We start from the raw sequence: 17,992 nt of genomic DNA on the forward strand, positions 1-17,992 counted from the left end.
CTTTTCCCTTTGTAATCTCACTCTCTACGATTATTTTATTCTTGCTAATCTTCCTTTCTCGATTTTACGAAACGAAAAAAAAGAAAAAAAAAAAAACATTATAGAGAAAGAAAGAAAGAAAGAATAAAAAGGAAGAAGAAAAAAAAGAGAAGTAGAAAATACTAATTATTAGAATATTGTGTTTAGCCTATGTAACAAAAAAAAAAAGAAACAAAGTCTCTTATAAAGTAAAAAAGAAAAAGATAATATTAAATATTGAAATATTACATTTTTTCCCTGTACAACAAAAAATTCTTTGTTCTAAAATAAGAAACAAATAAAAAATACACTGACAATAAGAAAATTACATTTTTCCTCTACCAACAAAAAAATATCCTCCCTTGTAAAGCGAGAAATAAACATATAAACTACTGATAATTAGAATATTAAATAATTATTTTTTCCTTTATAAAGATCAAATAATTTCTATCTAATAAGATGAAAAAGAAATAGAAAATACAACGATAATTACGTTATTAGATCTTTCCTATACATAGAAAATCTATCTCTTCGTAAGATTCAAATCTTGAAATATTGAAAAACTAATCTAACCGAGTTTATAATTAAAATTAAAGATAAGGTTAAATAAATGATTCATGCGAGTAAGACAAGATTTTTTGCGTTTTCGAGATTCCAAGATAGATCTTTACCTATCCATTTGTCTTAAAGAAGAACGCACCTGGCCAACATAGAAAGAAAGAAATAGAGAGAAAAAGAGAGAGGGAGAGAGAGAGAGAGAGAGAGAAAGCACTGGTGGAGATTAAAAGTAAGCAAGGAAGCCTAGAGCCTCTATAAATATTGAACGATGTCCGGATTTATGGAGCAGATGGTGGGTTCGAATGTAAAAGGAAGTTATATTGCAAGTTTACGTAAAACGATGTGTAAGACCCGTATATTTATTTCATTCTCTATCCTTTTCCCGTTTCTTCTCTCTTTCGTATTCAGGATAAAGAGTGAGAGTGAGCCTTTTATCCTTAGACAACCCTGCAGATACCACAAAAGGTTAACTAATTAATGTATTGTTTCACCAGGTTTGGGCCTTTCACCGAAATCTGCATTCATTGAATATGGAACGCTTTAACTTGTGTTTCTATTGTGGCCTTGTGCTCTATGCATATCTATACGAGCGTGCAGAATGATAAATCGTAGACAGGAAAACTGGACAGGTTCATATATATATACATGAAAATGTGACCTATCGTTCCCTGCATTCATGAATCTGTCGGAATAAAAAAAAAAAAACAAAAACAAATCGTCTCGAAAATTCGTATCATTTATTTCGTTACATTTCCTCTATTCTTCCCTACACCCCCTCCGGCCCTCTCCCCCTCATGAATTTTTACCGACGATGCACGGTTAACGGTTTATATTTATAAATATGAAATTTGATATTTCGTAAATGTTTAAAAAGAAAAAAGAAAGAAACGAAATAAAAAGATGAAAAAGAGAAAGAACCTTATCGCAATACCTTCAGGCAAATTATATTTCCTTTTCTATCCTCCTCCCACTCATTTTTTCACTATTCTTCGACCATACATTTGGTTGACCGTAAAAATATATATATATATATAATGAAGAATCTTATCAGCAATATTTTCAGCCACGTATTAATTAATAAATAAACCCATGTTCTCCTATTAAAATACGAATATATGGTATACGATAACGTTTTGGTAAGATTTGTGTAAACGATATCACGTCTATGCACACTATGTATAATTTTGTAGACTATTTTTACATATATATATATATATATATATACATAAAGGATTTTAACGACATTGTAATATAATTTGCGAGCTTACGCAGCGAACAAAGGTCAAAGGCCTCGGTGAGTCGTTAGCAGTCATATGTTTGCTAATTCGCGCTAGTTATCGGAGCGATTTTATTGAACGGCAAACGTAACGTTTCACCCGCATCTCGAATGAGCCTTCAAGTTTAACAATGTGTATACAACAAATACGTACCCACGTGATAATATTTATGTAATATTTATATAGTTCTTTTTAAGGATTACACCACGGATATTATGAAAAATGTCACTTTTTTTTTTGTATTTTTTATTTCGAACCTCCTAATTTTCTTTCCAATCGAATTCCATTGAAAATGAATCATTCATTTTAACTCCATTATCATTTTGAATTGAAAATTACAAATGGAATTTTGTAAAGAAGCTTAGAGGTTAGATTCGAGTCACCTTTGTACGACGATATGTAAAAAGGTAGATAACGCTATTGAATATTTCTTGTGAATAACTTTAGTCAAAAGGAAGAGGAATTTAAATGTGTTATCGAGAATATTTTTGTACTCGATCAGAATAACAATTAACAATAAGAATTGAGCTAAATAGCTAATTTAAATGATTAAAATACGATATTTATATCGTAAATTGGTAGTATAGTATATCGTAAGAAAATATTTGAAAATAAATATTTATATAAATATGTATATCTTTTATAAAAATAATGTTAAAACAAAAGTAAAAGATTTCAACATAAATTTGGTCGTTTTCTTGGTACGTCACGAAATGTGTTCTCCTTCTCTCTTTTGAACGTTCACGAGCTATATCTCCCCTCGATTTTAATTCTATAGAGGCGGCATTACGAAAGAAACCTCTGGTACATGCGCTTGCATTTCACGCTGCCTTGATTCCTGCAGACGATCGTGTCCTCCCATCAACGTAGTGCCTCGTGCATGTCTGTCACACGTACCGATTCCATGCATGCTCACGTAATTTCAGGTAACGCGAACCGTCCCACCTTCTCTCTTTCTCTTTTTCCTTCTTCGTTACTACTACAGAAAAGTAAAGAAGGAGAAAGAGAGAGAGAGAGAGAGAGAGAGAGAGAGAGAGAGAGAGAAAGAGACAAAGAAAAAAATTGAAAATTCTCTCTGCGTACTACTCCTCCTTTTTGGCAGAAGCGGGTCCACCAAAGAATTTGCAGGGATTTGTTTCTTTATTTATTTCCATTTTCTTGTTTTTTTTTTCTTTTCTTTTCTTTTTCATTCGTACCAGTAAAAATTCCATCCACGATACCAATTTCCGACGAATTTGTATTTACCGATTTGCGAAAAGAAAAACGATTCTAATAAAATGATCTTGTCTTTTTTTTTTTCTTTTTTTTTTGTTTTTTTTTAAGAATAAAACTCATATCTCGACTTTTTATTCGACACTTTTTTCGAACCTCCTAATTTTCTTTTCAATCGAATTCCATTGAAAATGAATCATTCATTTTAACTCCATTATCATTTTGAATTGAAATTACTATTTTTTAAATTTTTACTATTTTTTTACTATTTTTACTAATTTTTTTATTTACCTTTTTTTTTTACTAATTTTTTACTATTTTTTAATTTTGTAAACAAGCTAATTATCCCTAAATTATTGTATATCGAGATTCAATTATTACATACATATAAATTCGTACATAATACGAAAACATTCGATACTAGATTGAATTGAAATTACTACATAATGTTTAATGAATTTTTGATTAAAAGAAGAAAAAAAAATGCATAAGACTTTGGTTGCAATAATATAAAAATCTATTGCAACTAATTTGCAACGTTAAAAACTCGTACGAATTATTCGAAAGTAGAAGTTCGAGGTAATAATGTAATTACTCGATCGTATAAATAAATAAAAAAGAACAAATGTTTTTTCGTTCGGAACGATTTATCGTATCGAATAAATTTCAATCTCGATAATCGATCAAGTATTTACCGTTTATTATTTATTTAATGAAGAAGGAAAGAAACAACGGTTGGATGGAACAAAAAGGATTGAATTTTCTGGATTGTCATGCGCGAGATATTCTCCTCTTTACGCAGAGGTTATTACGTAAAGATAAATATTAATTAACTATGGCGTTGGTTCTTCCTCGTAGTAGCGTGGCCCTTAAGAAGACACAACCAACGAACGTTCCGTTCATGCTTGGCGTCCCACACGTATGCCACTGTCATAACCACATCTGTGTCAGAGTGAAAATGGATGGTGGAAAACGAAAGGGAAGGAAGAAGAAATCTAATAACAAGTAGTTTTTACTCACCGTGTAACTGCGCGAGCGACTGTAGCGTGTTGGCATTGCAGTTTATGAATCCTGGAACAGAAATCAATAATAATAATGATATTAATAAACAAATTTGATTATCTCTTATAATAATATTTTGTTGTATTATTAAAGAAGAAAGGTAAAATAATATAATAGAATTGTCAATAAATTCGTTCGAATGGAAAACGATGGAGATTTTAATTTTTTGTCTTCTCTTTTTTTTCTTTTTTTTCTTTTTTCTTTTTTTTTTTATACATACGACGATAAAAAATTTTTTAATTAAAAATAAAGCATTATTTGAACATTATAAAAGGAAATAAAAGGGATTAATCGCAGGATTAGATCAATTGTAATTTGTATCGTTTATTAGATTAAATTTCAAGTGGTTCACGAAGCGTTTAAGTTATCGAGTGTTTAATTAATAATATAATCGGTAAAGAGTAAAAAATTAAAACGAAGAAGTTGAAGAATTAATGGCGTGATGGCTTACAAAGCAGTTAACGTAAAGAAAAAGAGGGAGATAAAGACTCGTTCAATCATTTCTTAAGAGTAGGATACAATTGATAGATAATATCGAGCGATAAAAAAATATATAATATACATAAAATTGTTTCATAAAGATATGCACGAACACACACACACACACACATACATACATGTTAAAATAATAAGGTTTATGTGCGAATACTCGTACAAGTGTTATGAGAATCTTAGTGCTGTTAATTATCGCGTAATAGCGTCGTCACGAGCTCGAAACGAGCCACGTGAAATTATGTTAAATTAATTTGTTAATTATGCTTCCCGTATGCGCAGAGCGTATGTTCAGAAATTGCAATGACTTCGAGTGTAAATTCTAAAGTGAAAGAGAGAAAGAGAAAGAGAATAAAAAACCAACTGCAAAGTGTCGCGTAAAAGTTTACACCAGGAATTACACAGATTAACCTGCTGTTTCGTCGATCGCAACATTTATTTTCTTTTGCGAAATCATTAGACTGTATAATGACAGACGACAACTACACCAACTACTACGACAACAGTGACAAAAACTGCTAATTCGTTGTATTTGTTATTATTATTATTATTATTATTATTATTATTATTATTCATTAATTTCTATTGGACTCGTACTCGTCTTGTGAGTTTTATTAATACACGTGTTCCGTGAATTCATATATGTACGCTTGTATACATTAATTTATAGTAAAAAGAACATTCCAAAAAAAGATTAGTTTAAACTTGCTTGCTGATACTTCCGATAGCTGTTAGTTTGTTTTCTTTATTTAATCTAACAAGTAATATCTAACGTGTTTTTCATACGTTTACTGTGATTTAAAAAAAAAAAAAAAGTTCACGACAAGGAAGAATAAGAAAAAGGCTGTTTAATATCATCTACCTTTGTAAAAAAAGAAAGAAGAAAATTGTAATCGTTTGCATCAACATTTCTGCATGACGAATTATGTATTCCCTTAAGAAAATTTATAAATGAAACTTAATTTTTTAAATTTTTTGAAATGCAAATTTCTTATATTAAAATTAAAAAAAGAAACAAAAGAGAAAAAAGAAAAAATATTTCATTAAAATCTATCAAAGATAAGATTCAAACGTTGTTATTAATTACATATACATACATACATCCGTTTAAATTTAATAGAGTATAAAGTTTGAAAACGAGTCTCGATTCGAGAAACATTCCCATGACAGAAAGATAACCTCTGAACTAAGAGGGCCTCTTTGCGTTTTACGTTACGTGAGTTTATGTACGCGTAATAGTCTTTGATGACTATGCATATGTAAACATTGACATTAAGAAGTAAGTTTTAAAATCCATGTATTTTCCAATCTGTCAGTCACCACCCTTCCGCGTTCCCCTTCCCCTCTTTTATATTTTCCCCTTCTCACTTTCTTTCTCTCATCATCATGGTCATCGTCATCAACATAAACGTCACGATCGGGGACGCTTTCCTTCGGTTTCTTTTTCCCTTCTTATTCATTTTTTATATACTCTTCGTTCTACAAGCAAAGTGAGAGTCCACGATCAATGTATATATATATATGTTGTATATACAAACACACATGGATTTATGTATTTATTATAGATATGAATATATGCGTGTGTTAGTACACATACGAAGACTTTCATTAAACGTATGTCTAATTAGTAAGAGCTGCGTTTGACGTTCTGTCTCAAGCAAGACATCTTGAAGTCTCTCTCCCCCTTTCTTTCCCTCTTTCATTCACTCACTTTTTCTCTTTCTCTCATTCTTGGATCATCTATAGGTACCTGTTTACGTTGACTACGATTAGATAAACGTTTGTTAAATTTACCGTGTATTATCCACGTTTGAGACGGAGACAAATAAGTAAATGGATGGATAGATTGAGAAAGATAAAAAAAAAGAAAGAAAGCAAGAAAGATAGAGAGAAAGAGAGATTAATTAACGTAACGCATAATTACTAATATCAATGGAGCATGCGAATAAATGTACGTAACAGGCAAACCATGGGGAACGGATTCGTAGAAACGTTTCAACAATTATATTTAATACTGCGTTTGTAATGAGAGAGTAAACTATGATTACTAAGACAACGACGACAACGACAACAACAACAACAACAACGGTAGTTGACTTTCTATGAATTCGCTCTGCTCTATATTTTCCTTTTCCTTTTTCTTACATCCTTATATTTTTATTTCTTTTATCTTTTTATACCATTACTTATTTCAAATGATTTGATTTCATTAATTTTCCAATTAATCGAGCGCACACAAATATTTTGCAATATTACAAATTTCCTATCGTTAAATATATTATAAGCAATGTCGTTTGTTTGTTCAACAGTGAAATTTGTTTCCACTCTTTCTTTTAATATTTATTTTCTTCTTTTGAACATTGCTCAACGTCATCGAGTCTCCCCGGAATTATAAAACCGGTTTTGTTTTATCTCAACGCGCGGGTCCGGTCAATTTCGCTAGAATTTGGATTTTTATTTTCTAATCATTTCATCAGTAGGACACCTCCTACTCCTCATTCTTCTTCTCCTCCCCCTCCTCCTCCTCCTCCTTCCTCAACTAATTTCGTTTGCCGAAAGTATGTAAATTTGAAGTGAAACGTTGAATGAAGAATCGTTGCGTTCTCGGTGTGGGAACATCGAAAACACGACCGATTCTAATTCTTTCGCAAGGCTACTACTCTCTTCGCAAAATCCTATTTCACAAAAATGTTTGAAAGAAAGAGAGAGAGAGAGAGAGAGAGAGAGTGAAAAAAAAATAAGAGAAGAAGAAGACGTTTCACCAGACAAATTGCGCGAGGAGTAAGAAGGTGAAGAGGAGGAGAAGGAGGAGGAGGAGGGAAGAGGTGGAGAAAGAAATGAAAGAACGCAAAAGGCTAAAGAAAGAGCCATGTGGTAGGTTCTTCTTCTTCTTATTCTTATTCTTCTTCGTGTTCGTCTTCTTTTGCACCTCCTTAACGTTTTCACATTTTACGAAACCGCGGGATGCTCTTTAAAGGTTGATTCACCGATGCTTGAGTACCAAGAGTATTCGCTTAGCCGTTCGTTCATGTTTACTTCGCTTTCAATGATTTTATCGTTTCCAACTTTGATCCTTTTTGATATAGAAATGATCAAATAAATGCCACTAAACGTAATAACATTTTTTAAATTAATCATACGTAAACTAACAAACCCGTCGAGAATTTTTCCCATCGTTTAATACAAATAATAATTTATATAATTTTTGTACGTTTTTTCTTTTTTTTTTTTTTCAAAACACGCATAAAAGAAACTCATCGAGATTGTCTTCTTCCCCCCCGCCCCTGTCGTTGTTGTTAATTGAAGATAATTATTTATGTTTTCTTCCTATTCCTTTCCTTTTATATTTCGTTAACAGATAAGGAAAAGAATCTACATTTTATTGAATAGAACACATGTATTACGGGTACCATAAATATTTAAACATCATGATAACGTAACGTTATCCGGTTGTAACTCATTTAACCATCTTAGATATTCGGTAAAATAAGGAAATAAACAGTTAATAGTTAGCTCACGGATAAAGATCATTATTTGTAAGCAGCGATGATGATGGGAATGATCTCTTCGTATATTCGCTCAATCGAGAGATAGAAGACGTTTTAACTTTCTTTTATAGGCACGTAGTTCTTCTGTGGCTTGTGTAATCAACACCCAATCGAAAATACCTACCGTACAACGTTCGAGCTTGTCATTTTGCGTGATACTCTCAACCAAATACACACAACACACACACACACACACAAAACATTGGTTCGTTCGCATATGCACGCATGCACGTAAATAAATACATATGTTATCCTTCTTAAGAATCGTTTGTTCGAATCTCGTGTTCCACACGCAAGAGAAAGAAAAAGAGAGAGAGAGAGAGAGTTCGCTTATCTCCAAACTTTTAATCTTTTTTACAAATGACGGTATACACGATTAATAGAGAGTTTTTAAAATAAAAACTTACAAAGATACTTTTTTCGTTCGTTAAACCTCTGAGATCTTTCTAACGAATTTTGGAGATTAAGAGACGTATCTGGATAAAGAAAAAATAAAAGAAAATAAAAAGAAAGGGGAAAGAAAGTGAAAAAAAAATATGGACGAAGAGAAAGAAATTGACGAGGGGGTGTAGGGGGTTGAAGAGAAGGAAACAATTACATTTAGTTGGTTGCTTTCTCCTGGAATTGCCAAATGTTTTCGATTCTGCTCGTTTGGTGACTGACGCGCTTTTTTGACGAACTACGAGAACCTTGCGCAAAAGAATCTTTGAAGAAACAAAAAAAGAAATATAAATAATATAAAATAAATTATTTGTAAGATATATATATAAGAAATGAAAATAAAAATAACGTATTCGCGAAGATATTTTGAATACCTTACAGCACGCGTGTGTACGTAAGAAGAATGATTACGTAAAATGATAAAGGTGATGTCATTCGTTGAAACACAAATTTTGTTATTTTATCGCAATCCAAAATATTAAATAAAAGACAATGATAATTTTGTTAATATTTGAAAACGCTATTGATAAACGGAATTCCATGGAATAACTGTTGCGACAGATATGCGCGGAGAATTCTTTTGAAATATTTCCAGTTAAATTTTGACGTTTAAGAGAGTTTCTTTGATAATAAAAGTGTTGAAATTATAGTAATAGAGATAAAAGAAGAGAAAGATAAGAGAAGATATAATAATAGATACTCTATGAGGAAAACATCCATTTATTAATCCAACAAATACAAATTTACTATTTCAAATGAATTCTCGAATAAGAAATATCGTAAGAATGAAATAAAAATATTTCGAGTAAGTAAAAACGGATAGTTAAATTTGAGGGCCTCTGGTCTAATATTCCTTTGATGTCTACCTAATTGATTCAAATCAATTTAAATTTTGGTTAATTGTGACGACTAATCATTTGCTATTTTGTATTTAAAACATTTAATCTTGTTAAAATTTGCACATTTAAATCGTTTTTCCTTTTTTATTTGTATTTTTACCACGATAGGATGGCATAGCAATTCATAAAGATTATTTTATCCGTCCCAGTGTATAAGAATTCTTAGATAAAATTGAACGAACTATAATCAATTCCTATTATACGAATTAAAGTCGGTTGTAATAACGAAAAGATTAAATTATCAAAGATTAGATATTTTTTCTTGATTTATATTAACAAAAAGGAAAAAATAAAATAAGATTCATTTTGTTTCCCCGAAATAATTCGTCGTAAGAAAATAATCAAGAAATAAACGAAATATATTTCGTTCGTTTGTTCTTATCGCCTGTTAAAAACGATTACGTTGATAAGAGGCCATTTGGAAAAATATACACGTTTTATCATACACGTTGAAAAAACGAGCTCAAACGAGATGGATAGATAAATATCGATCGACAAGATATAAAAAATATGTTCCCGTAAATACTCGAAATGCGTTTTGTCGCCAATTGATTAATAAGAATTTGAAATTACAAACTCATGGATAATTCACATATTAATTAATTGCATTTGACGCAACCCTGATTAGAACCCGTTTGCGGGAAATAAAAAAAAAACGGCTTAAACGATTTTTTATTATAATTCGGCTATTTCAATAAATTGAAATTTATTTTTCTTTTCTACTTCAGTCGGATGAATAAATTTTTGTTTACAAATAACAGAGAGAGAGATTATGATCTATCATGTTATATTTGCATTTTGTATACAAAATTAGTATCATTTAGATGTGACCGGTAAGAACGCGCAAAGAATTCTTAACAAATTATTTCGAATTTTTATGATAAAATATACCATGACAGGAGCGTTCGGGAATATTGGTGATAAATTTTATTGATCGATTCGGATCATGGGTTTTTAACTTTCATAGAAAGCGATTCAAAACGATTCAAATGAGTACTTAGGTGAATCGTTTTTCTCTTAGTAACTCGTGGAATCGTAAGGGGGGAAAAAAAAAGTCAGTTAAAACTTGTCTGCCCCATTTCTAAGCCAATATCTTTTGTTTAGTTTTACCATTATTGTTATAAATATTATTATACTTTGATAATTATCACGGACCAGTGAGAAAATACATTTGAGAGTCAAGAAACCAGAACGATTTGACTTTTTGCCAATGTGGACCCAGCTAACTTGCCGATTTTGCATCGTTCTGAACGCTTCCGAACGCTTTCACTCTTCTCTTTCTAATCGAATAAAAAACTTCTTTATCATTTTTTTCATTCTTTATTACCGTTTATAAATACATCATAAAATCTATCTGTATAAATAATAAAACAACTGGATTGGTTGGCAAGTCTTTGTAATTCACAACTCAGCTTACCTTACCGGAGACTTTCTATTTCCTCGATTGCAAGGATCGTTCGCACGAGTCAACGAATTTAATGACGTTTTCGAGAAAAACGAAATGATCGGCAATACGATATGCATACTTGTGGATCGTTAAATCCTTTGAATTTCGATTCAGTGTTACGTTTGTAATCCGTAAATAGACACGTTAAGGTATCAGCTAGTTAAGTGGTACACGATTACGAATCCCTTGAGTAAAATCCATCTAAGATATCACTATATCATGTTCATTTAAACTCCCTAAATCTATCTGTACTAGATGATCTATTTGGGGGTATCTATATATAAGCTATTTTAAATAATTATATTCGAATTAATACATTAATCATTTTTGAATTCGATTTTCTTCTTAAGGGTTTTTAGAACTCCATTTGTATTTATATTTAGGTGAAGTTGTGTTTAGATTGTGTATAGTTATGTAAAATTGATAGTTTCTATTTTATTTATTTCTTATCATTTTTCGAAAAAGAGTTTGATAACAAATCAAAATAATCGACTGAGAAATATTCTGTAAAAGCAAAATCATTTTGTTTACATTTTAACTGTGACACGTGAGTTCAAAGGGTTAAATATAAATCGACGATAGGTTATAAATGCTCGCAATAAATAAGAATGCGAATAAATTTAATATACAACATACATGTAAGTCAGATTGGAAATTTTTAATTTCAATTCTGCATTCTACTTAGAGATCAATCAAATTCAAGTTCAACTTCTTTAACTTCAATCAAATTGAAGTTGTTTGGATAAATGAAAAAAAGGCCAAAGAAAACAAATGTAAGATCTTTTAAGTATTTCATGTTATATCATTTTATAATGGAAGAAAAAAGTTGGATAAAAAAAAATCTAAATAAGCGAGTCAAATAATTGGAAAGTAAAATTAATGTTCCTCAAGTTGGTTAATTCGGTGGGTAAAACTAAGGACAAAATAAATCCGATTAAAACGAAACAAAGTGCCAGTGCAAAGTGCATTTAAAAGCCGATCGAAACATTCACGTGGTAAGGACGAACGTAATTCATCGCGATAAAAATCACGAGTTTCTCGGAATAAATCGTTTCGCGAGAGCGTAAACGCACGTACCAACTCGCAAATAACACGCGAACTCGAAATCGTTAAGGAAGAGGAGGAGGAGGGTGAAGAGGAAGAGGAGAAAAATTGGTAAAGGCGAGTGTTACATACGGGAGTAAGTAGCACCATAGATAACCCCATAGGTAGCCCCATTAATACTAAACGTATCAGGACTGATCAGATAATACAATTTGAATATTGATTTTAAATTTTGCATTCAACAATGTTGCATTCATCCATTAAATTTGATGACAATTAAAATTCTGAAAATATCATTTCATTTAGTATCGAGAAATATCATAATTGATTATATAATCTATGTTCAATCACAAATCACTAATATATACTGATTATTCAGTAAACAAAATATTATATCTATTAAAAATGTATCGAATAAATAAATCTATGTTACACCTAATACTAAAACAAAATATATATATATATAAATATAATAATAATATAATAATAATATAATAATATATATATATTACAGTGAAAGACCAAAATTGGAGAATGTCAAGATTCACATGATCGCTTAATGTATGTCTGAAATATTCATGTATAAGAATAAACCCAAATATTCGTTCTTCCACCGACATATTTGATATATGTTGACAAGTGAATCTTAAAATTTTCCAATTTTGATCTTTCACGTTAACATATATATATATAATATAAAATCGTACATAAATTCAAATAAAAATAATTCAAGAAACAAACTGTCCGCGTAAAGATTTAGAGTTAAATACAGATAAGAATGGAAGGAAACGAGAAAGAAGAAAGTAACAGACGAGGAAGTGGAGAAGGACGAAGAAGAAGAAGTCTTCTAACATAAGGCGGCTTTTCTACAGGCTGCTTTCCAGCACACGGAGCTTAACGAGAAGCGACTAATGGGCCTCGAGAGGATCTCGTCGGCAAATCTTTGATACTTGGAACTCGTTCTCTCTCTCTCTCTCTCTCTCTCTCTCTCTCTTTCTCTCTCTCTTTCTCTTTCTCTTTCTCTTTCTCTTTGCAGTAACGTGTAAACGAAGCCACCGAATCGAGTTCTCATTCTTCGGTGCAGTAACAGCAACCAACCGATCGCGAAACATTCCGAACGCGGAAGTCTCAGGAGAGAGAATCACAACAACCCTTCTCTTCCTTTCTACGACAACGACAACTACAACGACAACGAAGAGGACGAAGAGAACGACGTTTCTCTGATATCTCCTCAGAATTTACGAGCCATCCTCCCCCGTTGTTTTCGAAAGATCGATCCGAACGACTTGAGATTTAGCGAGTCGTTCTTCTTCTCCTGCCTGCCTGCCTGCCTGCCTGCTTGCCTCTTCCAAGTAACTCGGATTCGATTCGTTTTACGAGTCTTAGCGAAAGCGAGACGATATACTTTTTTTTTCTTGCTTTCTTTTTCTCTTTCCATCTATCCTTCTAACTTTTTTTCCTCGTTCTTTTTTTTGTTTTTCTTTTTTCTTTCCTTTTCCTTTTCCTATCTCTTATCGGTATACTAAAATCGAACGAATTGTTCCTGCGTATTCTTCTCCTTTCCAAACCTCCCCCTCCCCCTCCCCCTATCTGTCCTCCTAACCCCAGCCAACTGTCTTCTTCATCTTATTCTTTTTCGACGTAGAATAACAGGGTAACAAGAAGATACCTCTATAATATAAGTTCTTCTCTACGGTCACGATCGTAAACTCGCGATTCCTCTTTTTACGAGCAAACGAGACTCGTCGGGGAATGGTAAATCTTGAAAATCAAAGTCAGATATTATGTTTCGATGTTTTCTCTCTCTCTCTCTCTCTCTCTCTCTCTCTCTCTCTATTGTCTTTGCGATTGTGAACGAAATTAAGGTAAATGTTGGATACACAATTCACGTTCGTGTATATTGAACAAAAAATAACGTGGTATAAATATAATATAGATTTTTATAATAAATATCTCGAGAGATACTCAATGTCATTGTTCGTTATATTTAAATTCTAGAGAACAATTATTTCTATAATATATATATATTGAATTTTTTTAATATATTTTTTTCTAATAGCGAATGGATTGAAAAGTTTTGAGCTTAACATAGATGACCAATTTTTTTTTCTTTTCCCTGGAAAAATTTACAATTTTTTTGTTTAGAAATAAAAATAAATGTTTTTACTATTAGTCGCGGTTGAGAAAAATTTTCGATTCATTTTAGTAATATTATTTTCATTCATCCTATAAATATAATGAAACTATAAAAATTCGATCAAGAGAAGGTTAACAAGTATCGATGTAAGAGTTCATAGATCTCGTAACGTATCCATGCAAATGATCGATCGAAGTTTTGTATACAATCGTATATAAAACCAAGTTTCATTCCTTTTTTTTTTCTTTTTTTTTTTTTTTTACTTCAGCTCATAAGGATGGTATCGTTACTTTTGTAAAACACGTTTCATGATTAGAATTTAAGATTGACGGTAGGACGTCATGATCGACGTGTCTTCGATCAAGTTGTGCGATCAAAAGAGAAATCTTATGGGATCTTCCGAAAAGGTTGTTGAAGATGCAAAGATTCTGTATTCTTTAAGAAAAAAAAATAAATAAAAAATATAAAAAAAAAAGAATTAAATGAAACATTGTAAAATAAAAAGAGAACGAGAAAATATAAGAATAAATTCATTGCATTCGTTGAAGTATCATCTCGAAGAAAAAGTAACGTATCTCTTTCGGTAAATCTCGTTCTCGAAACGACGATAACCCCGAAGGATCGTTTCTTTTGATTCGTTGTCGGGTCGCATATTATATCCGAGTTTCTTGTTCTTTTACCCGTCCATTTCTTCATTCGCTGAGGTAGGATCATCCAAGGAAAGAAAATCCTTCTTTTGCCTTCGGGCTTTACGAGCTTCCGGAATAGCAAATAGCATCGTTTCTACCGTCACCGAAGATGTTAAAACAAATTTTCCAGAAGAAAATAGAAATAATCTTCCATAAATTTATACAATAATATAACAAAATATATATTATTAAAATTAAATATACCTATATATATATTTGTTTATATTATTGTAAATACGTAAGTGAATTGAAAGGTCTTTAACTTCAAATAGAAACAACATTTATTTGATCAAATTTACTTTTTTTTTTAATCTAAATCAAAAAATTTTAACCCATCCTCATACTTGTTATCGTATATTATAATGTATAATAATTAAAAAAAAAAAAACAAGAAAATAAAATAATAATAATAATAATAATAATAATAATAATAATAATAATAATATGCATATCACACGATCGAGGTATAACAATCAAGATCTAAATCATATATCATAAAATGAAAAATGTTTCTATTATCATTTTTCTAATGGCAAATACATTCCTATTTCTACCATTTTAAAAAATAAAATAATATCTGATTAACCTAAGCCGACCTACTAACAACTATTATACCTACTTAACTTTCATATCTCCGACGAATAATAAAGAAACGGGACGAATGAATTACACAAACGACAAAATAGATACCCTTACGTTGCGATAACAAATGATTTTTATTTGAAGCTTGACAAAGAGGTTTTTTTGAAAGAAAGTTTAAGTGTACATAAAAGACACAACCGACAGATACGAACGAGGAACGAGACTTCGCCTTCGTTCGAAGGGAAATCCGTTATCTTGTTAGAAAGACTGGTTAAACAGCAAGCAAGCAAGCAAGCATGCAAGCAACCTACCAACCAATCAGTGGTATCACTGATTGTAAGCCTCAGAAATCTGTTGAGCACCTCTTTTACCGTCTTTATCTACCTTTGACCTCATTCCTTCCTTCCTATCGTTATTTGCTTCTTTATTCAACTTAAAGTTAAAGAATACATACATACTTAATAACTAACTCACATACTCGTTTGCTCGATTAACTCTCCCGAGCACAAAGCTTTTCCACGTGTCGTGAGAAACACGACTTATGCGTTGTGTTAAGGTCGCGAGATCTTAAACGTGTACGACCTCTAAGAAATATACGAATGGGACTCGTAATAGTCCTCTCGTAGAATCATCGTTCGAGTTGCTTATGTTAGCTTAGAGAAATTCTTCGAAACTTTTAACGCAACGGGACACGTCTTATGTTAGACGCATTTAGCGTCAATCTAAATTTGTACGAGTCGATTACGTACGCTTGTCGTTTGTCATATTATTTTCTTCTAACATTAGAATCTTACAGAGCTAAACTATTTTAAACGTTTAAACGTTTTCTTCTAACGAGACATAGATATAATATATCAAAAACATTAATGTGTTACGTTTAACGTCAACGAAGAATTGGATTCTCTTTTTTTTTTCTTCTTTATTTTTTTTCTTTTTTTTAAATTATTATATAACAGTCGTAGCAAAATTATTTTAACTCGTTACCGAGTAATGTTAATTCAATTCAATTTGATTTATAATCAAATCTCAAAATTATTTTCTCTTATTTATTTATATTTATTCCTAAGTTTCACTAAATATATATGTAAAGACGCAGTATACTTTAATAGCATATTATTTATAAATTAAATCAGAAAAGAAAATAATGGACAAAAATTACGAAACTCTATAATAGTATATCATCAATCTGCAACGAATTTCATGCTAATCAATAAAATACGCGAATCGATAAGCAAATAAAAAAACATCTAAAAAATTCTATATCTTTACCCCCCCCCACCCCCCACACTTTGTAATTCTTTCATCTTTTTTTTTGTGTAACCCACGATCACTTCTTTTGCATCTACTATTTTTTCGCGTTAAATTATTAGAATTGTTATCGTTAATCTACACCGATGAAGATTTTATCGAAGAGAAACAATCGCGAAAGTGCTTTCTCGCTTATGGTATTCTAACGACTAGTTTAGATATTGAGAAGAAAACAAGAAGCAAAAGGGTTAAAATTGATAGAGAGAGAGAGAGAGAGAGAGAGATGAAAAACCATTGGCAGTCCATTAATAACGAAGGCGCCAGTAGACGACCGCAATGAATCTCGGTTCGTGTCGAAACGGTAGTCGACGATCGGATAAAAAGGATCAAAGATCATCGCACGAAACATTCTATCTCTTTCTTTCTCTCTTTATTTCATTCCATAGTATTAGTTATTTCTATCGAGAACTCTCGAGTAATCGCGAAACGGTTTCGACCCTAAATCATCCTAGATCGTGTCGTGAAACTCGCGAGAAATCTTCTTCCTCTTCTTCTTCTTCTTCTTCTTCGTTCCTATTTCGTGGCAAACTAAATCAGTAATCCCCCCCCCCTAAAAGAAGTTTCACTTCGATAAACAAAATAAGAAAAAAGAAAAACAAATTGATTTAATCGAACGATAGATGAAGGATCAATTATTAGAGAAATATAATGATTCATTATTATCGATTTACATTAGTCAAGCTTTTCCTCAAAATCATTTAATAAACAACACGAACAAAAATACTTATACATTATTTATGATATTTCGTTAATAAAATATAATAAGATCTAATCAAGTAAAAACTTTCTCTATCTTTCGATGACGTCTAATTCATACGCGGTTAGTATAAATGAATCTGAAATTTTCTTCAATGAAAAACGATATAAAGAAATATCTTATAGAAATGTCTAAGAGAATCAACTATATAATCAGTAATAACTATATATAAACTATATATAATAACTATATATCAACTATATGTAATCAGTCAATATTTGAACGAACCGGTCATTATTCGATAAGGATTATTAACCATTATGATCTGTAAGTTAAGAAACAGTAACGAGAATGTCGATTAATAACGATGACGATGTGAATAGTCTTATGAATCAAATATGAAATATTTCTAAAGAGATTAATAGACAAAATATTCAAGATAATGCAAACAATGTCGAATGGTATATAAAATCTTCTTACTTATTTCGCAATTGTATCGAATAGACTTCGTTTAGATTGGCTAAGTGTTCATGCTCAATTTTTAAATGATTATGAAGAAATTAAATGTCTTATATAAGGTA

General features: G+C 31.2%; 1 protein-coding gene across 1 annotated transcript in view; it reads right to left on the bottom strand.

Annotated features, from left to right (window-relative positions):
* LOC122520300 (cytoplasmic polyadenylation element-binding protein 2) overlaps positions 1-17,992 on the bottom strand; it is a 121,394-nt gene that overhangs the window by 37,618 nt on the left and 65,784 nt on the right. Inside the window, exon 3 of the mRNA XM_043640417.1 lies at positions 4,086-4,136. Coding sequence (XP_043496352.1) covers positions 4,086-4,136 — 51 coding nt within the window. The remainder of the gene's footprint in view (positions 1-4,085; positions 4,137-17,992) is intronic.

This window comes from Polistes fuscatus, unplaced genomic scaffold (assembly GCF_010416935.1).
Source record: "Polistes fuscatus isolate 324 unplaced genomic scaffold, CU_Pfus_HIC Scaffold3, whole genome shotgun sequence".
NCBI lineage: Eukaryota > Metazoa > Arthropoda > Insecta > Hymenoptera > Vespidae > Polistes > Polistes fuscatus.